Source organism: Cnephaeus nilssonii (assembly GCF_951640355.1).
Source record: "Cnephaeus nilssonii genome assembly, chromosome: 14".
NCBI lineage: Eukaryota > Metazoa > Chordata > Mammalia > Chiroptera > Vespertilionidae > Cnephaeus > Cnephaeus nilssonii.
Window position 1 is genome coordinate 45,498,750 of NC_137085.1, and position 23,680 is coordinate 45,522,429.

The following is a 23,680-nucleotide window of genomic DNA, read 5'->3' on the forward strand; positions in this document are numbered from 1 at the left end:
CAAAAGAAAGTAGGATGGCGCTGTGCACCTGATTAGAGAGGCGTCATTTTGCACCCAATCTAAGTTAATGATTGAGTTGCAGAAATACTGGTGATGCTGACAACATCGAGATCCACAGTAGCCTTTTTATCTCTGCCAAGTCTATTACCTCCTCTGTGGACAACGCTATTCGTAATAGTGTGTTTGTTTTCTAGTCGGGGAGATAAATGGCGATTTCACCCCTAAGGCGCTGTTACGCTTTGGGTTTAGCGTCAGTACCCGCAACCCGGCTGCACCGAAGGCCGCGCGGGAGTCTTCTGGCGGGGCCGGGCGGGGAGGAGCGTGGCGGCTGCACGGCAGGCGGGGGAGCTCTGGGCGGCGCGCCTCGGCCAATCAGCGTGCACACCGCCTGACAACTGGCCAATCAGCGGGCGCGAAGTTCGGGGGCCGGAACGGATAATACTGGGAAAGGCAGCGGAGGCTGGAGACTGCTGCGGGGAGCGCCGCGCCTCAAGTCGCTGCGTGCGCCCGCCCGCCCGCCCGCGAGTCCGCGGTCTGAGCCAGGCCTGGGCGGCCTGACCCTCCCCGCCCAGCTTAGGGCCGAGGAAGCCGAAAGTAGTAGCTTCAGCGAGGTTTAGCGCCCCGGACCTCCGAGGACCGGTCTGATCTTTGCAGAGACCGGGATGTGTGGGGCGAGGCCGTAAGGACTTGACTCACCTTCTCCATCCCCTTTCTACCCAACTCCCCATCCGGTGGGCTCCGGGCCTCCAGCTGTCAGCCCCCCGAGATTTCTGTTTGCAAGCACAGCCAGCAGTTCAAGAGCCAGGTCCCAAGGTTGGATCTCTTTTTGCCTGGGCTGCTAGCCCGGGCCTCAGAGTCTTGGTGAGTGCTGTGATGTTGCTGGGGTGTCCGGGAGGGCAAACGGGTGCTAACCACCTTTCCTTATCTGTTCTAATTTACCTGAAAGCCTTGCCTTAAAGTGCAAAACATGCCCTGTGTGCATAGAGCCTGCACGGCTCAGCCCAGCATGGCCCAAGCACTGCTGATGCTGGAAGGGCATCTGCATCTCCCGGCCCGGCGGCCCTCTGGGGCTGTAATGACAACCCCCAACACTTTGGTTTGTCAGTCCCTTATTAGCCGGGGTGGCAACGGGAGAGGACAAGTCCGAGCCCCAGAAGGGGTCTTTGTGGTGATGTAGGGGGATGAGAGACATTTGGACCATAGGGCGGTACCCCTCTGAAGGGCCCCTCGTGATCAAAAGGAAAACAATTCTCTCATTGACATTTTTATATTCAGCATGGCCATCGCAGTTGGGGAAGGGGAAAGTCTGACCAAGGGGTCTAAGCCGGCCTCGCTGGACACAATGTGATTTGTTAAAGCGTGTATAGCTAGAGAGGCTGCGGTGAAAGGTCAGGTGTCCACAGAGCACTTAGAATTAATAGGTAAACACTCGTTAGGATGGGGGTCTCTGGGGGCCCAAAAGATACCAGGCAGGCACGTGTGGCCTGGCTGTCAGGAGCGGGTGAAGAGCAGGGCTGCTCCAGGGGCTGCAGGCGGGACGACCGGGAGGTGTGGGCCCAAGGCCTGGGGACGGTGCCTCACTGCGGCCTGTGGGTCTCGGGGTCTCTCCTGTCTCACAGGGTGCCGGCGACCGAGCGTGGGCCACGCGCTATGGCCGACCGGCAGGCGGGCCTGGCGGCCGGGGACTGGGAGATCGACGTGGAGAGCCTGGAGCTGGAGGAGGACGGCCGCGGGGCGCTGCCGCCGCTGCCGCCAGGGCCCAGCCCGCCGCCGGCCGACGGGGACGGCGAGGACGACGAGGACGAGGACGACGAGGGCGACGACGACGTGGAGGACGAGGGCGACGGCGAGGAGGCGGGCGCGTCCCCACGGGCGTCCGGTCGGCCGGAGCAGCAGGGAGGCGTCCCGCCGAGGCCGTCGCCGGCGCCGCAGGCCCCGCAGGCCCCCGCCGCCGGGCACCCGGAGCGCGGCGCGGGCGCGGGCGGCGGCGCGGAGCCGCGCAAGCTGAGCCGCACGCCCAAGTGCGCGCGCTGCCGCAACCACGGCGTGGTGTCCTGCCTCAAGGGCCACAAGCGCTTCTGCCGCTGGCGGGACTGCCAGTGCGCCAACTGCCTGCTGGTGGTGGAGCGGCAGCGCGTCATGGCCGCCCAGGTGGCGCTCCGGAGGCAGCAGGCCACCGAGGTGCGTACCGGCGCCCGGGCCGCGGGGGGTGGCGGGCCGGCGGGGGCAGGCTGCTCCCACACACCCGGCCCGCGACCTTGGGGCGCGCCGGGCAGGCCCTCGGAAGGCGGGAGAACACGTCTCTCGCGGTGACGGCGGGCGGGGTGGTCGGGAGGGAGGATGCCCTGGGCGTTGCCCGGGAACTTGGTGGAAAAGGTTCTGTGTTTAAGACGCAGTCAGGCCCTGGCCGGTGTGCCGCGATGGGCAGAGCGTCGGCCCGCGCTGCAGAGGTTCGCGGGTTTCATCCCGGGGTCCAGGGTAGGTACCTGCGGTGCAGGCTCGAGCCCGGCCCGGTCGGGGCGCCTGCGGGGAGGCAACCAAACATCTCGCCCTCCTTTCTCTCTTCCCTTCCCTTCCCTTCTCCCTCCTCCGTCCCTTGCACTCTCTAAAAATAAGTGGAAAAAACTAGCCTCAGGTGAGGATGAACAAAACGAAGGAAAAAGGCTGTCGGGGGCTCCGGAAAGTGCTCAGGCCCGCTTGGGACATCACGGGACAGGCATTTTATTTTTTCACATTGTAAGAGTTTATTTTGGTGGTGTCGGGAGGAGGAGGAGAGGGGTTGGTGCCGTGCCCGGCGTCCGTCGCCGGCGGCCGAGGTGCAGCCGGCAGGGCTCGGTGCTTCCGCCGGCCCGGGCCCCGTCCTGAAGGCTGAGCGTGGTGCCCATTTGACAGATGAGACGGGAAGTTGCGTGGGAAGCTGGGTGTCCGCCACTCCAGACCACGCAGCCAGAAGGTTCTAGGCCGGAGAACCACCTAAGCGCCGGCGGAGGGGTCTCGGCGGCCTCCCTCGGTGGGCCCCCCCGCAGTGAGGGGCGCGGAGTTTGCGTAAAGGAGCGGCGCCTGGACGTTCCCACGTGTTCCAGCGCCGGCGCGGGGAGCCCTGGGGGCGGCAGGCTTCTCGCGCCCCCTCCCACACGCAGGGCGGGGAAGGTTTGTTTGTTTTTTTAACCCTCACCCGAGGATGTTTTTCTATTGAATTTTAGAGAGTGGAAGGGAGAGGGAGAGACAGAGAGAAACACCGATGTGAGAGAGACAGCATCGATTGGTTGCTTCCTGCATATGCACCCCGACCAGGGCAGGGAGCCTGCAACCGAGGTGAGGTAGGTGCCCTTGAGGGGAGTCGAACCCTGGACCCTTCAGTCCGCGAGCCCACGCTCTGTCCACTGAGCCAAACCGGCTAGGGGGAGATTATTTTATTTTTAATTTTACTTATTGTCGAGGATTGGCTAGGGAGTGGATCGCCGTACACATGGAAAACAGTGACCCTCTTGGAAAGCAGGATCCCAAGGGCCGCGGAGAGTGCGCCCTGCTCTGGGTTGGGACTCGGCCTCCTCCCGCGCCGCCCGGTGTGTTTCTCCGGGGCCCTGCGTGTCTTCGCTCCCCACGGCCTGGCCTCCTGGGCCGGGCGGAGGCGGAGCAGGGCCGGGAAGCCTACCCACCAGGCGGGGACGGCGGCAGCTAGGTCTTGTGCTGCGTCCCTCCCGGCTTCGGAGGGTTTTGTTCGCCTGGGTGAGTCCCAGTGAGCTCTCCGGAGTTTTCGGCCAGACCGGGGAGTCGAAGACATGGACCCTCATCTCTCGCCCTCCACCCGGCACTCGGCCCATCCGCCCTGCTGAGGAGAAACCAGCCCAAGTCACTGCCCAGTGGCAGGTGCTGTTTCAGGCTGGGCTCCCCCCGTCTGTTCCACTGGACTGACTTCCTCCGGGAGGTCCCCCACTTCTGGCTGCTGGGTGTGTCTGGGGTGATCCTAGCCAAGCAGCCCCAGAGGAAGCCGGGCTGCGGACCGAGCTAGCTCGTTGCCCTGGGATTAAGGCGTGCTAATGATAAGTTTGGAATCCTCTTCACAGGGGATAGGAAAATTAAGTACATTTAGGTCGGGGGAGTTGCTGACACCTTTCCCTTCTCTGTTCTCTTCAGGGCATTAATGATTGTGTTTCTTGTGTTTACAGGACAAGAAGGGGCTTTCCGGGAAACAGAATAATTTCGAGCGCAAAGCCGTGTATCAGAGGCAAGTGAGGGCACCCAGTCTCCTGGCCAAAAGTATTTTAGAAGGTAAAACAACGCAGTCATCCTTGTAGCCTTTAAAAGCAGGTTCTGAGTGATTCTCATCATCCTGGCCGTATGGTATTTTTATTAACTTCGGAAGGAGTAACCTGAGGGGAACATACCTTTTATTAGAAGGTTTTGTTTGGAGGAAGGAAATCAGGATGTGAGGAAATGAATCTCACACACCTCCTGTTGTTTTTGTCACTGATAATTTTGTTGGGTTAAGATGGGAGTGCGTGTGAAGTTGGCCCTAGTGTGAGTGGTGTAGAAAGAGACACACTCCCACGTGATTCAGGGCAGATGTCCTGAAAGGAAATAAGTTTAAAACAATTATTTCGTTGTTGGAGCTGAATAGAGTATGTCAAGTGAGGAGTTGAACAGGACCCACACGAACAAAGACTTCTAGTCTGGGTGATCCAACCTGATTCCACTCTTTTTCATTTTACCATTTCCCTCCTGGATTATCTGTAATTGTGGTTATTCCACACTTTATTTATCATTTTGATAATTGAGATTGTAGAATCAAACAAGCGAAGTTGAGATTGAATTTGAACAGTGTGAAATGTCTAACTCCCATGTTTTCTAAAGCCTAGGGATACATTAATTTTTCTTAAAATATTACTGATTTTTCAAAGCATCTCTGTTTGGGTCTGGAATTTATTTATTGATCTGATAAATAATATACTGACTATCTTTCACCATTTAAGGAAAAGAAAAGTTTATATTTGCTCTAATTATTGTCACATCAGAAGAATCAGGTTGAAAGCAGATTTTTTTTTAAGTAGACATTTGAATTTTGTTTTTTCTTGTGTGGCTTCTGAATTGAGTTTGTTCTGGACAGGCTTTAAACTTTGTTTGTCTTACCCTGTGCTGTGTACTTCTGACCTTAGAATAGTTTCTGATGCATTAAAAGTGAATTTGATTACAAACTGGCTAAACAAATTTTATAACCATAGGGATCACACTAATAAACTGAAATTGTGCCAATGCAATTTGAGAAGTGGGAGGATGAAATGGAATAGTAAATTTAAGTAAATAACTTCCTGGCAAAAAACTTACTATAGAAAAGGAAACATTGATTTTCACATTTTATTTTATTTGCAAATGAGTACCATGGGTTTGTCACTATGTAAACAAAAACATTACAGTGGATCCTTCAAACAAATTTGATAGTGGCGAGTGCTTGGGGATGATGAAAGCATTTTATGCTACCAGGAATTCTATTTATGTTGTTAAACTGATTTTTGGTTTTGACTTTATAAAGTGTGCGATGACTTAATCTATGTTCTAATGATTGCATGTTCTACCATGTGGGTATCTGGCCAATATGATTAGTGCTTGGGAAAAACGACGTATTAGTTATATTCAATATAGCAGGGCATCTCAGTGCCTGCCCCCCACTTTTGTTTGCTTGTTTGTACTAGTATAGTAGTCAGGGGTAGAGGCCTGGTTCAAAGTTCACTGAAGAATCTGACTAGTTAACAGCTCTTTTTAGTTTTCTGTGTTTCCCTGTTTCCTATGTCTTTTCTGTTTTTCTCCTCACTAATCTGCTTTAACTTTCTCTTTTTTCCTAGTTCTCCTTGGATTATTCTCCAACTGTTACAATGTACATAATGAGCCATCTTTAGAAACTAAGTGACATCAGCTCTAGGTATAGATATCTTTTTTAATAATGGAATGAGATGATATGGATAGTAATAAATCATCGATTGAAGTAAGATCAGCAGCCTTATCTCTCAATGTGTAGGAGCCTGGGAAGAATATTGAAATTTCAGCCAGTAAAGTACACTTGTCAAAATAAACAAACACACTTATAACTACAAAAACAATAACAAAAAGTTACAACACACATATTCTTTCCCCCAAAGGGAACGATTTTAAATTGAACCAATGCTTTTGCTTTCTGTATGAAAATGTTAGTGATACAGAACTGTAAACACTTGTTCTGCCAATTTGCAGTGTTTCTGTTGCCTTTGGGTTTCCAGATTTTTCTTTCCTAGATGTTAATCTCTTTCATGTGCAATGCTTGCTTATTCTAGGCTACCGCCCCATTCCAGCAGAGACTTATGTGGGAGGGAGCTTACCTCTACCTCCCCCAGTAAGTGACCGGATGAGGAAAAGGCGGGCCTTTGCTGATAAAGAGTTGGAGAACATTATGCTGGAGAGAGAATATAAAGAGAGGGAGATGCTGGAAGCTTCCCAAGCTGCTGCCTTGTTCCTGCCCAACCGCATGGTGCATGGACCTGAATACAACTACAAAAGTGCCTACAGCCCCACCCCAGTGGAACCACCAAGCAAAGACTTCTGTAATTTTTTGCCCACCTGTCTTGATCTAACCATGCAGTATTCAGGGTCTGGGAATATGGAGCTAATTTCTTCAAATGTCAGTGTGGCCACGACTTACAGACAGTATCCCTTGTCCTCAAGATTTTTAGTTTGGCCCAAGTGTGGCCCCATTAGTGACACTCTCCTCTACCAGCAATGCCTGCTAAACACCACCACCTCGGTTCAAGCCCTGAAATCTGGGGCCAGCTGGGACTTGAAGGGAGTACCAGTCCAGGATGGACTCAGTGCCGAACACGACGTGATGCCACCCAAATTGGAAGGCTCTCTGGTGCTGCCTCACACTCCCGAGGTCCAAACCTCAAGAAGTGACCTTCAGGGTCACCAGGCTGTCCCTGAGAGGTCTGCATTCTCCCCACCCCGACGGAATTTCTCTCCAGTTGTTGACACGGACTCCCTGGCAGCTCAAGGGCACATCTTAACCAAGATCAGCAAAGAAAGCACCAGGCACCCTCTGCCACTTAAACATAATCCATTCCACTCATTATTCCAGCAAACTCTTAATGACAAATCAGGTCCCGAGTTGAAAACACCATTTGTCAAAGAGGCCTTTGAAGAGGCCCCTAAGAAACACAGAGAGTGTTTAGTCAAGGAGAACCAGAAGTACACATTTACAATAGATAGATGCGCAAAAGACCTTTTTGTAGCCAAACAAGTTGGAACAAAACTCTCGGTGAATGAACCGCTGTCATTTTCTGTTGAGTCTATTCTCAAGAGGCCTTCATCTGCCATCACTCACATCTCTCAGTGAAAGCCTGCTGAAATGGAAAGCTGGATTTTCTGCAGTCTCAGAGGGTTCTTACCAGTTGCTGATTTTTTTTTTAAAGGAAAACAAAGTTAAGATGTTTGTATAAAGAAATTTCTAATGTAAATGATGGCGATTAAAAGATTTATATTCATATGCATGTACTTCTCACCACATATTTAAACTTAAAGTTGGAAATTGCTTATGTGCAAATTGTAAAGTTTCACACTTTACACATTATTTCAAAAGCAATAAAATTGACACTGCCTTATAAAAGACGCAGTATTTGCTGAAGTAAATAGTTGTCTCTGTCTAGGTGAAAAAGCTAGTGTCCGTGAAATGTGATCTTTATTTTTCTATGATTCTTTGTATTTTCAAGTGCTCTTACTGTTTGCTGGGGGCCACAGGAGAACCTTTATACTGCCTTAGATTTTGCATTTTGGAAGGCATGTAAATATGGCTATTCAAGACTGAGGCAAAAATAGTTTTATGGAGAACATAGGGAAGATTGATTTGCATGTTTATAGAATCGTAATTTTGTGTGAGTGGATGAAGTTGAATTAAATTGAAGAGAAATGAAGTTTAATATCTTGTTCATAGGATGAGATAGGTTCTAGGAATGGATCTCTTAACTCTCTGGGTCCAGTGTCCTTCCCTGATGGGGATGTGTATGTAGGACCTCAAGCTGCCTTTTTCTATTGAACCTTCATTCTATGGTTTTTGGTTGCTAGGAGCCCAGAGCAGGTTCCCTTGTAAGGTGCAGCCCGTTTATATCATGATGGTACATGGTTGAACTGTCTCTAAGCTCTTGTGTTACTTCTGTTTCCTAAGGACTGGTGACAGCAGGCATTTAAAAGAAGGTCCAGGACTCTCAGCTGGTCCATGTGTCTCACATTTTCCACCAGTATGGAAGGTTTTCAATGTAGCTCTTTGTCGAGTTAAAAGCTCTTATTATTCAAATTGCTTCAGCAGCCAGTTGCTTGAAGGCATCAGTTGTTTATCACAGCACGGGGGTGGCTTATTGTTTCTTAAACCTTTCCCCTCTGTTTCCTGCCCCCTCTGTTTTTCATGTTCATTATTACTTTCTTGTTTTGCTCAAAAAAAAAAAAAAGTTAACTGTTCTATATGATTGATAAAGTAAGATATTTATGAGAGTTATTAAATGTATCTCTGAAGACCTCATCTGTGGACCCCAAGTTCTAAGATGTTATAGTCATTTCAACACAAAATCAAGAGCCAAGTATCTCACCTTTTAATTTTACCTTGGAGTGAGTTTACTTTCAGCTCTGCTCTGGTTTGGATAACAAGAACATTAGGTGGGTGTGTGAAATGTGCCAAGAAAGTCAGGAGTTTAAAGAGTTTCTTTCTTGCTCTGGAAAACATTTAAACTTACTTAGAAATGATTTTGCTACTGATGAGCTCATGTAAATCTCCAGGGGTTATCTGCATTGTTGCTTAAAATTAACATTGGTTTCAAAAACAAGCCAAACCTTAGGTTGATTTTCAGTTTGTATTTGTAAAATACTTGGTTTTGTTGAGTCAAATTTACTTATTTTTTACTATTGCAAGAGCCAGAGCAAGTGGAAGTTTGCCAGAGGAAAAGAAAATGAAAGTAGGCAGAGATCCCAATAACTGTTGAAGATTATCATTAAGTGGAAAAGTTATATCCAGGCATGAATGCCCTGGGGTCAGAGACAGACCCTCACTCTGCCCCCTCCCCCCCCATCTTTGCTTTATCTATACAGTTATTTTTATCTTTCTATCAGGAATTTATATTTTTGTCATGTGTTAAATGTAAACAGCATTGAAATCTAACTACTGCAAGGTAAGGGAGGACAATAATAAATCCATGTAAAGAAACAAACCACAAGGATGGCCTTCTTAATCCAAACATGGATTTTTCTGTCTTTCTTACTCTATTGTAGCCTCTTGAATGCTTACATTTGTCAATTATGTCCTTCTTGTGTTCAATGAACATTTCAGGATGTTTTTCTGTCCTCTATATCATTTTAATCTCATTAGGTGAATCCCAGTTGGCTATGGGTATTAGTGGTTTTCCTTACATTACCAGTGTCTAGAACTTTATACCTCCTGAACATTTATGAAGGTTAATACTTTACTTGGTGGTTTTATTATCATACCATGCTTCAATTCTACTGTAATGGTGAGTTCTCTGAATTTCAAACCTACCAGCTCTACCATCAGCCACTCAATGAGACTTTTGTGCTTGAGTTTTTGTTTCTTTTAATCATTTTTCTTCCATAAAAGTTACTATTTGACTATAGTCTTCAAAGGACACTGTCATCAACATATTAAATCAAACTTGTGCCTCAATTTAAGCATTTTCTATGTTTAAGGCAATAAATGGATGTGGCTTTAATCATTTTTAAGAATGTAAAAAAGCCCTAGCAGATTTGGCTCAGTGGATAGAGCATTGGCCTGTGGACCGAAGGGTCCTAGGTTCAATTCTGGTCCAGGGCACATACCTGGGTTGCAGACTCGGTCCAACGTGCAGGAGGCAGCCAATAATGATTCCCTCTCATTGATGTTTCTCTCTCCCTTTTCCTCCCCCTCTCTGAAATAAATAAAAATATATTTTTAAAAAATGTAAAAAATAGTCTGGCTGGTGTGGATCAGTGGTTGAGCATTGACACATGAATCGGGAGGTCATGGTTTGATTCCCGGTCATAGCACATGCCCGGGTTTTGGGCTTGATCCCCAGTAGGGAGGCGTGTAGGAGGAGCCAATTGATGATTCTGTCTTACTGATGTTTCTCTCTCTCTTCCTTCCTCTCTGAAATCAATTTTTTAAAAAGTATATAAAAAAGAATGTATAGAAGAATAAAACATGGACTCTCTTCCCAATTTAACTCACAATACAATAATGCAACTTTAATGACATTTTCCTTCAATCTCAACTGATCTAGCATTATTATTTTTTGCTCAATTTGCAGTTCTGAACAGTTAGTAGTTTATAGTTAATTTAAAAAGTTCCTTTCTAACCCTTTGGTAGCAGAAATTGGAATAAGCATAGGCAAACTCATAAAGTAGTAAAGTTGTTTCCCTTATCTTTTTTTAAAAACCTAGTTCTTTTAAAAACTATGTTTTTATTGATTTCAGAGAGAGAAAGTGAGTGGGAGAGAGAGAGAGAGAAACATCAATGATGAGAATCATTGATTGGCTGCCTCCTGCACGCCTCCTACTGGAGATCGAGCCTGAAACCTGGACATGTACTCTGACCAGGAATTGAGCCATGGCCTCTTGGTTCATAGGTTGATGCTCAACCACTGAGCAATACCAGTCAGGTTAAAAATACAATACACATTTTTAATTGTGATGAAATCCAAATGACATAAAATTTACCATATTCACCTTGTGCAACAATCACTACTATGCATTTACAGAACTCTTTTCATCTTTCAAAACTGAAACTCTGTAAACATTAAACAATTCCTTCCTCCTCGCAGTCCCTGGCAACCTTTCTGACTATAAATTCAACTACTTTAGGTAGCTCGTATAAGTGGAATCATAATGTATTTGTCCTTTTGTGACTGGCTTATTTCACTTAGAATAATGTCTTTGAGGTTCCTTGATACAGTAGCATATGTCAGAATTTTCATCCTTGAAAGACTGAATGCTATTTCATTGTATGTATATATCCTATTTTGTTTACCCATCATCTGTTGAGGTGCTTTTACCTGTTGGCTATTGAGAGTAAGACTGCTATGAACATGGGTATACAAATATCTCTTCACCTAGTCCCCACTTCCTGATTTCACTCTTTTTTAATTTTATCTTCAGGAGCTCACTTTTCTCAAGTATACATACTTCCCTCCCACACTGTCCCCACATCCTCAACATGTGCACCATCTTCACACCTCACCCAGGCAACACCACTCTGCCCAATATCAGTTGTGTACCTTTTAATGGGAGTTTGTGTTTTTGCACCATCTGCATCTAAAAGCTTAATTCTAATAGTGGAATGAAAGACTTGTATTAACTTGTTTTAAGAAACTTCCTGGAATTCCTTCTGCAAAGTCTTAGTGTTAAAGAGCAACGAAATGGCTAAAGGTCAAGATGAAGGAAGAAGGAGAGTCCACAATTCCCTGTAGAATAATAAAGACATCACTTAGTATTGAGGTTGGGGTTTTCAGTCAGTACTAGAATTCTTACTGTACCACCTATTTTATTTATTTTTGGATTAACTTTCTTTGTTCCTATTCTAGGTCTGGAGGCTCAGGCTTATTTTCTTCTAGGGTCCACTTTGTAAGGCTGATAGTTCTTGAGATGGCTGGATGCTGCAATATATAAACATGGGTTTGTGGCACCCGCTTACATTTATTTTAATGATTGTACCAAGCTTTTATCATATATATCCGCCTTAGTTATTTTGGTTTTTAATTTGTTATATCTAAACACGTTTAGGGCATGCTAGACAGAGACACCTGAAATAGGTTGGTCTGATATAATGATAAATATGTCATAATAATAATTAACATGTGATTAGTGCCTGGTAATTTATAAAACATTTATACTTAGCTCTTTTATTCCTCATAAATTCTATATAAAGTTGGCAAGTGGCCATATCAAGAATTGAATCTACATTTCTCTCTATGTGTGTACGTGGGAGATTTTTACCCCAATATATATGACTTGATGTGGCCTTATCCGTCTCTAAGAGTTTGTATGTAAATATTAAGTGCATCAAATTCTTACATATATATGTAATAAATTACACACATATGTTACCTGTGCGACATGTCCTTGTAGAAACACTTGTATATCTACCTTAAGTTCATAAAGTAACACACACACACTCTCATGGAGTTATGAAAACAGTTGAGATAAAGAATGAAAAGGGAACCTACTGGGGAAGGACAACTGACTGATGGTCCCAGCGGTTACACCTTTGGATCCACTGTTTATACCAAGGCCACACTTTCCCCAGACTGCTTGCCGCAAATGACAGAGTAGAGCAGGGTTGATAGAATGAGACTCCTCTAATAGGTATCTTTGGCTGGGGGACAGCCCATCCAGGTATTTTGTCATGGATGTTTTAGGAGCCTAAAAACCAGCACCACCATTATGTGCCTAGAGTTCAATCAAGAAATAAGACAAAGGAGTTGGCATTTGGAGATTAGAATATACCTTACCTAACTTTATTACTGATTATGATTATATTAGAGACTGACATATCTAGGAACAAGAGGACTTCTTGGATAAATCTCTAAAACCAGTCCCCAGAATTGATCTCTAATACTAAACCTCAGAATTAAATACACATAGTCACCTAGAAACAGCACTGGCCCACCACACCTCCCCTGCATGCAGAGAGCGATGGTTTCTATTCTCTGCTTGCAGGTTTGTTCTTGAAAGAAAGGGGAGAGAAATAGGCTGAGCTATTCATGCCTCCTTCCCTATTCAAAACTCACCAATCAGGTAAGTTACTATCCCTCCACCCTTTGAACACATATAATTTGTTATTTCTTTGTTTTGAGCTGAAACCAATCCAAAGACCACAAACCCTTGTATTTAATGACTGTAAAAGAGTTTAGATTATTGCTGAAGATACAAGTTAGCGGGCAAGGAATGGTGTGATTATATGTGCTAACTAGACTGAAGACTATGTGCACCTTTTTTTTTTTTTTAAAGAACAAAAATGAAAACTGGAGGGATGCCTTCATTTACCCCAGATGGAATTAAGACATTAAGTATAACATGCTGGCACGTACAGAGTATTATTTCACTGATGAATATATCATTTGATATTAAGTAGCATGACCTAAGGGGATTGTATTTCTGTCAGTCATCACCAAATTGTTGTCATGGAATATCATCATAAAAAGTTATTATAGGAAGGTACCTGAGATGATGTGAAAGTATCAAGCCAAGCAAGTATTTCCTCTTTTGAGAGGATTACTTGAGAGGTGTCCGGGAGGGGAATGCCAAAGACAAGATATGTCTGAATTCAGCAAGGCAGTTAACAAAGACATTCATGATAGGGAATTTTAGGATGAAAAACTGAATTCAGGTGTATTTTTAAACTATATATTAATTGGCTTCAGAGAAGAAGAAGAGAGGGAAAAAGAGAAACGTCAGTGATGAGACAGAATCATCAATTGGCTGCCTCCTGCATGCCCCCTACTGGAGGATCCAGGCATGTGCCTTGACTGGAAATTGAGCCGTGACCTGCTGGTTCATAGGTCAGTGCTCAACCACTGAGCGACACAAGCCAGGCCAGGTGGATTTTTTTTTCAGCTGTTTGAACAGCTACCTTCAAAAGACTGAGTAATAAATCAATGCCAATTTTGGCCTATCGTGGCTAGCAAATAAAGACATAAACAGTTTGTTGTCAATCTATGGATAACATTAAGTTGGGAGGTCTGACCACTATTGTTGATGGCATATTAGGCTTTACTGGGACTATACATCCAGGGGAAAATCTTATATTTGGATTTTGAAAACAACTGCCATGCAACAATGAAACTATATGTTGTGGGAGACTTGAGTTGACATTAGTTTATGTGAAAATGATCTGAGAGTCATAGGGGATCACAAAGCTCAAAAAGAACTAAGAATGAATACAGTTGATGTTTAGAGTTGTACACCTGAAACCTATATAATTTTATTAACCAATGTCACCCCAATAAATTCAATAAAAAAAGAACCAAGAATGAGATGGCTATAAGAAATTGCTAATGTAAACTTAGATTCCATTAACAGAGTCTCCAGATCAAGGGGAATGCTACCTACAGTGCACCCACTCCCGTCAGATCACATATGTGATTTTATATCTAGTTATGTGCATTGCATTTTTAGTGGGGGCATTGATGGACTTGGTTCCATAGGAGGAATGAAACCAAGGATGAGGATGGTGACAGGTTTTCCAGTCTTGTCTGACTATACACAGACAAGGGCATTGAGAATGATGATCTGGAGAAGAGATATCTTAAGGGAAAAGGGCTTGATTTGTGTTTTCATATATTTGAAGTATTGTCATTTCAAAGAAGGAATTAAGGTGACTTTGGAGTCTCTGGAAGAAACAATCAGGGTTAAGATATTACGGGGTGAGATACAGCTCAATAAAAGGGGGAACCATCTTTCACTTTGGGTTGTCCTTGACGGGACATTCTTTCACATGGCAGACTAGTTTATTTATGGACAACCCATACGTCTAAGATATGGCTTTCAAAAATTTATAATCTTGGAGGTTAATGTAGATTACATTCATTATTTTACTCTCCATTATACTTTGTTAGTTCAGACAGTCAGCCCTCTGCCTCCCAACTTCCTCTCTCCTTGGAGAGAGTCCACAGTAATTTCCTGTCATTTCAGGCATGGGTTGTTTGGATGTGACTTAGCTCTCTTTCATGCTTCCTGTCAATAATTTTTATTTCACTCAGAGCTTTTTAAAATGAAACTTGTAGACTCAGGAGTTTCCTGTAGGAAAGTAGTGGGTTTAGCCTCAGTTGCCCCAATTTGTTATGAAACTCAAGCTTGGTGGCAATGGTCATGAAATCAACAAAGGATGATCATTGAAAGGTTAACGTGGTGGTATGCGGGTAGTCTAAATAGCCATTTCAGATGGTGATTAAAGATAATTGAATTTATTTAAGGAAAAGGGGATGAGAGATGGGGATAACCAAAGGGAGCGCTACACAGAGAAAAGGCGGCCTTGGAGACAGATTCAGGGGGTAAGTCTGGGATGAGCTGCTGCTGCCTAGTTGCAAGTCTCATGGATTCCCTTAGACAGAGTTTGGGGGATATGTGCATGTGGGGGAATGGCACGGGTGTGCTCCTTGGAGGGAGAGGGAACACTAGGTCCTTTGTTTTGAGCATATTTATCTCTTATAGATGGAAATCTTAGGGGAAGGTCTGAGGTGAGGGTCTTAATAAAATATTCATCAGTTTTCTAGGTGAGCTTTTGCTGGGTTGTGGTCTCTACTGATTGGTTGGAGCTAGGGCAGGGGGTCATTAGTCAATGTAGCTGGTCATGAGGCAGCCATGGCATCACTTGTCTGGTTTTGCTGCTTTTCTGGGCCTGGAGCTGAAATACAACTGAGGCCTAGATGTTATCTTAGTGAGGAAAAAGTCAGGGGTTCTAAACCACCTGACCAGAGAGATATGAAAGTTCAGGAGTCCAAACCGCATGACCAGTGATATGCTAAGGGAGGCTAGGTTACCCTGGGTGAGGTTCTTGTTTTCCCAGTTTTGCCCCTTGCTAGGCATCCAGAGCTTTCTGCCCTCGTGAATTTCTGTACCTGGTCTGTCATCTGTCTTTATTCTTGGGGGTTCTAACAATCATTCTTCCACCCATATACTAAAGCAGTGAAGGACCCAGTGTGATCCACACTCAAAAAGCACTAAAAGACTTGCTATTAATGGTTATTTTGCATGAAACACTTGAAAAAGCCCAGTGAAAAACAAACACAAAAACCCCATTACTGTCTTCTGAGGAAACCCATCTAAAGACTCAGGGCAGGCAGAGAGCAGGTGGGTAAATGAGAGAGTTAAGTGATTGTGTGATTGGTTGTTCATGGAATTCAGTTCAGTTTAACAAACATTTATTGAGAACTTTCTGTGTGCCAGATAACGTCCCAGTAACTGGGCCTATTGTGCTATTTAGACTCTTTGAGGTAGAAAAAACTCCAAAGGCCTATTTAAGTTATTTTTAAAAAATAGCTTATTATAAGGAGAGAGAAGAAAATAAGGAAGATGGGAATTTTGATTCTTAGCAAGTCTCACAAAGACTGGAACGTGGTCTGGGCACTAGAAGGTGGTTCAGTCCAGGTCTAGAACCTTGATTCTTGTTCCCTTGGCAGCTCAGTAACTGCATGACTCAGGGAAAGTACCAGAAATTGCTAGTTGCCTCTTCAATGTCCACTCCTCTTTTTTAGTAACAGAGCCCTTGTTTTATGTGGACTGGTGCCGTGCCCAGCTAATGGCTGCATTACACAGCCTTGTTTGCATCTAGGTGTGGTCATCAAGATGCAGGTGGACAGCCATAGGTGGGACTTCAGGAAATCTAAAAGGGGACTGAAACAACAGGGAAGAGTGTCTTTTTCTACTCCTTTCTTTCTGGAATTTGGAATTCTGGTAGCCTCTTTGAGCTTGGCAGCCATGTTCAAAGGAGGTTGAAGCAGAGAAATCAAAGGAACCTTAATGCTTGCTCACTTTGAGGATTTTCTGCACCAGCTCTGTATTGCTTTCTTCTGTTTGTTCATCTTTTATGATAGATAATAACTCTTTATGTGCATGAGCTGTTGTCCTTAGGTTGTAGTTACAAACAGCTGAATGTAATTCCTCCTGATAAAGAAGGGCTTATACATTTGGATGAAGTGTCTATTGGCTGTGTCTGCTTTTCCTATGGTTCTCATTCTGTTTTCTCAAATTCCTTCCCATCATAACTTCTATTTACTGTTATCTCTGTGTGCATCTCTTGGTGTTTCTATCACCTATTGTTCCATCATACTATAAGTCCTCTTTTTCAAACCTGAGTGGGATCTGATGAATTACTTTATGTAATTCCTGTTGTCCTCTTTTGGCCAAGCCTTACAGGTGAGATACTTGCCCTTGGTTTCTGTGGGGAGTCATGTTGTATAAGCCGTGAAAATCTCCCATAAACAATACCTCATTGGAAACCTGGATTGTAATGATCTCAGAATGTGATAAACCCCTCTCCCAAATGAGTCCCTGTGCTCTAAGGGCCTACTGAAGGAGAAGCATTCATATGCTCTATGTTGTTTTGCAAAATCCATTTCCCAATTATAAGTCAGATGTTACTACTACTAATACTAGCTAACATTTATTGTGGTCTTTGTGTTTTGTCTGACACTTTGCCTGGCTTATTTAATTTAATAAGGCATGCAAAGTGTATAATTGTTCTTCTCATTTTACATACAAGGACACAGACATAAAGAAGTGACATGACTTGCCCAGGATCACATATTTGGGACATGACATTACTTTTTTAATAATTTTTTTTATTGATTTCTGAGAGGAAGGGAGAGAGAGAGAGATAGAGAAGAATCCCAGGTCATTGAAATTTCAGAGTGTTTACTCCTAACCATCTTAACCAGTGTCTTACACCATCTCCCAGAAATGAAAAAATGTTCATTTTCATGGCAGCATCTTAGTGTAGGAGGAAGGACACAAGATATAGAGGTAGGAGAACTGAATTCTGACTTTAGAGTTTCCTCTCTTTGTCCTTTAGCTTCTCTGGATTTCAGGTTTTCTATACCTATAAAATAAGAGTAGTAGATGAAATGGGACTTACAGACTTGGCTATTGAAGGGCCTGAGTTTGAATCCTGCTTGGGTCACATGCTTGTCATGTGGCTGGAAGACCCAACAGAACCAATGAGTAGTGGTAGTTCTGGCCAATCTAGTCAGCTTAGGTTCCACCTGTAGCATGAATCCTCTGTAAAGGGACTCTTTAAAAAATACACTTTATGTAGAACAGAGCTAAATTGTTCAAGGACACATCTGAGGTATGAACCAGAGGATGTGTTGTAAGAAGCTTACCCTGATGCTGAAAAGCCTACAAGAAAAACCATAGTAACTAACTCAGTTCTAGTCTACCAATTTTTATATGGCATTTCCCTTCCTTTCTCCACTCACATAAATGGCTAATATTCTTAATGTGAACCTGTTCCCTTAGATTACTTCCAGGAGGCAGCAGGGCAACCTGGACTGCATATGGGCTTGGAGTCAAGTGAAGCCTGGGTTTAAACCTCAGCTTCTCCTTGGCAAATCAGCTCACTTCTCTAAGCTTTCTCCCCCCCACCCCCGCCCTATGTGATGGAGCAATTAACATCACAGATTATTGTAATAAGGATTAAATTAGATAACATATATAAGTGCCTGGTTAATAATTAAGTCACTCTCCCCACCTTAGACCCAAGATATTCCCTAGAAGGTTTTTCCTTCTCACCGAGAGCTTGTAACTTTCAACAGCCTGCAAGGAAATTTGAGTGGTTTTAAGGGGGAAAAATTTAGCCTTAAGATTCCACAGAAGTGCAGCTATTTAATTTTTAATATTATAATAAATATAAAATTATAAAAGCAAATTACTTGTAGATGGAAATAAAGTTACTAGCCATTTTGTAACTTTATGTAATGTGGGCCTCTTTTCTAGGTTTTTAAATTACTAAAAAAATAGGTGAAGCATGCTCATGGTATAAAACTACAAAAGGTATATAGTAGTCCCCTCTTATCCATTGAGGAGACGTTCCAAGACCCCTGTGGATGCCTGCAACTAAGGATAGTACCAAACCCTAGATGCACTGTGATTATTACTATACATACATACCTATGATAAAGTTTAATTTATAAATTATGCACGGTAAGAGATTAGTAATATCTATCTATATAAAAAATAGAGAAATATGCTAATTAACCAGGATGCCGTAATGGGTCAACCGGACAGGAGGAGGTTGTGCGTGCAGCATTGGGGGCAGGGCGGCAGGGGCCTCTGCGTGCCTGCACTGGGGGAGGGCCTGATCAGCAGAGGCCACGGCTGCTTCAAGGGCCAGAGAGCGAGGCAGGGCCAGACTGGCATTGGCTGCGGGGCCTAGGGAGTGAGGCAGGGCAGGACTGGCAGTGGCCGTGGCTGCTGCGGGATCTGGGAAGCGAGGCAGGGCCGGACTGGTGACTTGAGGATGGGTCGCCGTGCGATTTCGAATCACGCACTGGGCTCCTAGTCTAATAATAAAATAGAACAATTATAACAATCTATATAATAAAAACCCAGTGGTCATAATGCCGTAATGACCAAAGACCAGTCACCAGGAGGCTGTGTGCGTGGCAAGGCATGTGTGAGTGGGCGGGGCCACACGATTTTGTGTGCTAGGCTTCTAGTATACTATAATAAAAGTAATGTGAATATGGTCTCTCTCAATATATTTTATTGTACTGCTTTCACTCTTGTGATGAAGTGAGATGAGATGATACAACATCTACATGATGAGATGAAGTGAGGTGAATGACCTATGCATTGTGCTGTAGCATTACGCTGCTATTGACCTTTTGATGATAATGTCAGCAGGAGGATCATCTGCTTGGGTGATCCTGGATCACAGAGCCATGGCAGTGTTGTGGTTGGATGTCAGGAACAGCTGATGTTGATGGTTGAGGGTCCCGATAGTTAGAAGGTTTTTTTTTCTGAACCTTTTTGAAGAACATTGTAATTGGAAGTTGCTGCCTTTTTTAAAAAAATAATATTTATTTTATTGATTTCTGAGAGGAAGGGAGAGAGAGAGATAGAAACATCAATGATGAGAGGGAATCACTAATTGGCTGCCTCCTGCACGCCCCACACTGGGGATTAAGCCTGCAACCCGAGTATGGGAATCAAACCGTAATCTCCTAGTTCCGTGGTCGGCAAACTGTGGCTCGCGAGCCACATGCTGCTTTTTGGCCCCTTGAGTGTGGCTCTTCCACAAAATACCATGGCCTGGGTGAGTCTATTTTGAAGAAGTGGCGTTAGAAGAAGTTTAAGTTTAAAAAATTTGGCTCTCAAAAGAAATTTCAATCGTTGTACTGTTGATATTTGGCTCTGTTGACTAATGAGTTTGCCGACCACTGTCCTAGTTCATAGGTCGATGCTCAACCACTGAGCCATGCTGGCTGGGCACTGCCTCTTTCTTAAAGGACGCACTTTATGGCTTCTTTTTGACGTAGCTGAATTGTGCTTGGGGCCATTATTGAGTGAAATAAGGGTTACCTGAGCACAAGCATTTGGTACAGTGACAGTCAATCTGGTAATAGAGATGGCTACCGAGTGACTAAGGGATGGGGTATATATGCGGCATGGCTACCCTAGAGTAAGGGATGATTCATGTCCTGGACGAGATTGAATGGGATGGTGGGAGATTTCATCCTACTGATCAGAATGGCATTAAATTTAAAACTTATGACTTGTTTATTTCAATAATTTCCCATACAATATTTTCAGTTTGCTGTTGACTATGAGGTAACTGAAACTTGGAAAGCAAAACCATGGATAAGGGGGAGGGGGTGAACTACTGTACAGTGCAAAGTAAGTCTCCCTCTTCCTGTCCTCCAAATCCTTTCTCCAGAGGCATCTACTGTTGCCAGTTTGTTATATATTTTTTCCAGAGAGAGTCTGTGAACACACATGGGTGAGTGGGAACATATATGTGCATAGTTATACACTTTGCCCTTTTCACTTAGTACCGTATCTTGGAGATCATTCAGTGCCAGTTCATATAGAGAGGCTTTAAAGTTGATTCAGACTGTTGGACTCCATATCTTGGATAGGTTCTTAGAGATGACCTAATACAACATTTCACTGCACAGGTGTGGACACTGTGACCCACAGAGTGGGTGTGAATTGTTCAAGGTTGCAGATCCCTTGATTTTCAGTCAATGAACTCTTCATATCATCATGCTGTGTATGAATATGGGTGTATGCACATGCACAGGTGTGTGAGCACATTGGCCAGTGAGCTAATATTTATTTACTGCATATTATGTGCTAAGTTTCATTTATAAGTAATAACAAGAGCCTGGTCTGTGTGGCTTAGTTGGTTAAGCATTATCCCGTGCACCAAGAGGATGCCGGTTCTGTTCACAGTCAGGGCACGTGCCTGGGTTGCAGGCTTGATCTCCCGTATGGGGATTGCAGGAATTCAGCTGATTGATGTTTCTCTCATTGATGTTTCTATCTCTCCCTCTCCCTTCCTCTCTCTGAAATCAATAAAAACATATTTAAAAAAAATTTTTAAAAGTCAAAATAAGAGCTATAGATACAAATGAGAAGAGTGAGGCTTAGGTAGTTAAATAATTTGCTCAAGGTTTCTGGTTCTCTCCAACTCTAAAACCCATACCCTTATGCACTGTGTTTTACTTTCTCTCCCCCTCTTGGAGGGGACAGGATTAGGATAGTGGGGACGGAAGATGAAGATAGTGTAAAACTAGCAGGTTTTGATGGAACAAAGGTTCTCCCGAGAAAACAAAGGACTTTGTTGACGCTTGGTGGAAGGGCACATTGTGTATGTTGGGAGAGGAGCGGGTAGCTGGGAAGATTGGTCATTAGGAGATACGGTCAACGCTGCCTGCAGGTGTGGCAAGAACATTACAGCTTCATGACGGAGGTGTGTTTTCAATGCGACACTGCTGACTGACTTCCCATCGGTAAGGATCAAACTTGCCAGCCAACCTGACCAGCATCCCTCTTCCTTTTAAACCCTGGAATATGCCACCCAGTTTCATTGTGGCTTCGCAGCTTATTGTGAAACCTTCCCACTTTCCCCAGGAGAGTGTTGTATTCATCAGGCCATGGAGGACAAAGAAAGTCCTCTGGGCCATCCTCACTCCATGACAGCACTGACCAGAGGAAAACATCGCATTTCTCACCTCTGTTAAAGGGTCAGGTTGGTTGTTTTTAACTTAATTGCCACTGATATCTTGCCCTTTGAATGGAAGACGTTGTCAAACAAATTTACAAATCAGATGGTGATTGGTAAACTTTTTCCAGGAGGGTTTTTGGAATTAGAACAAGCATGAAGCTGCCTTAGGCCATCAGGTGCTGCCAAGGCTGGGGACAGAGATATCTGCTTTGGTGGGGCAGAAAGGTAAGCCTTTTAGTGGTTAAGGTTGCGTCTCTTTGTCTTTCACGACTCTAAGATCTTGCTATTTTCTTTCTGCGTTTCTGTTTAGGAAAGAGTACATCTTGGCAGGGTCCTGCCCCTTTTATGGTTTGTGAATTACAGAGGTGAGTGTCGCTGTAGATATTCTGGAGGCAGAGTGAAGAATCCCCATTGAGTTGTCCCAAAGCTTCTATTAATTGTTTGTCATGAACACAGAGAAGAGCTGAGGCAGGCACACAAGAAGTGGAATAATTACCTTAAGGCATGTATTGGAACAGGCAGATTATTACCCTGCCAAGACTGCATTATTTGGGGAAACACTGAGAAGGTCCTACTCATCCTCAAGTCTTCATTTTTCCTGGCTATATCCTGAACTTCTACCTCTAGCTACAAAGTAAGCATCCCCAGGAAGGATAATACTTGAAAGTCTACTACTACATTTTTTATTTTTTCACATTAGCATTTGTGGGACACTGGTCACCTGGCTTATCCAGAGAAGAACAGTTATGGCCAATACATGGCAATCTTGTGGCAAGAGAGCAAGAACATAAATCTTGTCATATCTTTCTCTGGAAATAGAATTAGCCTTTCTCTCTATAGCTTCACAGAATGGAATTCATGGGGACAGGTAGAAGTTCCAGGTAATCTCAATTTTAGAAAGATCTTTCATACTTTGACATTGTCCCAAAGTGGAATGGACTGGTCAAATGAGTTGTCATGGGTACATGCTGGGGCGGGATTCCTGCTTTGGAAGGGATGTTAGTCCTTAAACCTTGCCAACCATCAGAATGGCTTTGGAAGCTTTTCAAAACTCATATTCCTGGGATTCATTTCTGGAGATTCTGATGCAGTAGATCAGGGACCTGGAACACTGTTTCTGAAAAGACTCCTAGATGATTCTGTCCAAATCTCTGATTCACTTATGTCTTAGGCTTCAGAAAATGAATGTGCTGGCTGGAGCAGAGTACTAATAGAAGGTGAGGAAAGGAGGCTGGGAGCCAGGACACCTGGGAGGTGGAGATGATGCCATCAAGATGAGGAAAGAGTTACTGTTCGAATATTAGTCCTGATTCTTACTCTGAGCTGAGGGAAGAGTTACCTCAGCATTGCAGTTCAGGAAGCACACTTTCATCAAGATGCAGGGGCTCCTTATGAAAGAATTAAAGAGCTTAGATAAACTGGTAGCAGATCAAGTGTAAGTTGATTGTACTACATATTATAACCAGGTTAGTTCTCATTTTACAATGATGATGCCATTTCCTATTCCAATTGGAAATTCTTCTCTGTCTTACACATTTCATAATACATAATGCATATTATGTAACACATAATGTCAGAACTGGAAGGGACCTTTGATGTGTCAATGGTTCAGCCAGTACCCTCAAGGTCACAAAGGTGGTTAGTAGTAGAGTTAGAATTAAAATCCAAGTTTCCTGTTCTTCAGATTTCTTTTCTACTTGATGATATTAGAAGCTATTTGAATATGTATAATAACATCTTATTGTTCAAAGCAAGTTGTATGGCCAAGTCTAAAGTCACAGGTGGGGATAATCCTCCAATGGAGATAGGCAAGGGGAGGGGGAGGAAGTAAATATATCCACTGGTGGATATAGCCAATCAGCGTAAGATGCCTAATGTTTTATTAGAGTTAAGTTACCTCTTGTTCTATATATTGTGCTTAATTACCCCAGTCTATCTTTGTTATTCCCAAGTCTT

The 23,680-nt window shown here is 44.1% G+C and overlaps 1 protein-coding gene across 4 annotated transcripts in view; it reads left to right on the plus strand.

The window, feature by feature from the left end:
* The first annotated feature begins 219 nt into the window (after positions 1-219).
* DMRT2 (doublesex and mab-3 related transcription factor 2) overlaps positions 220-23,680 on the plus strand; it is a 111,740-nt gene continuing 88,279 nt past the window's right edge. Inside the window, exons 1-4 of one of the 4 annotated variants that reach the window (XM_079790923.1) lie at positions 220-861; positions 1,620-2,181; positions 4,170-4,272; positions 6,306-8,357. In XM_079790923.1, the coding sequence (XP_079647049.1) occupies positions 1,651-2,181; positions 4,170-4,272; positions 6,306-7,360 (1,689 nt within the window). In that variant the 5' untranslated portion in view covers positions 220-861; positions 1,620-1,650 and the 3' untranslated portion in view covers positions 7,361-8,357. Of the gene's footprint in view, positions 862-1,619; positions 2,182-3,215; positions 3,321-3,813; positions 3,871-4,169; positions 4,273-6,305; positions 8,358-23,680 lie in introns of those variants that run through there. The other 3 variants (XM_079790925.1, XM_079790924.1, XM_079790926.1) reach the window with 3 other exon arrangements.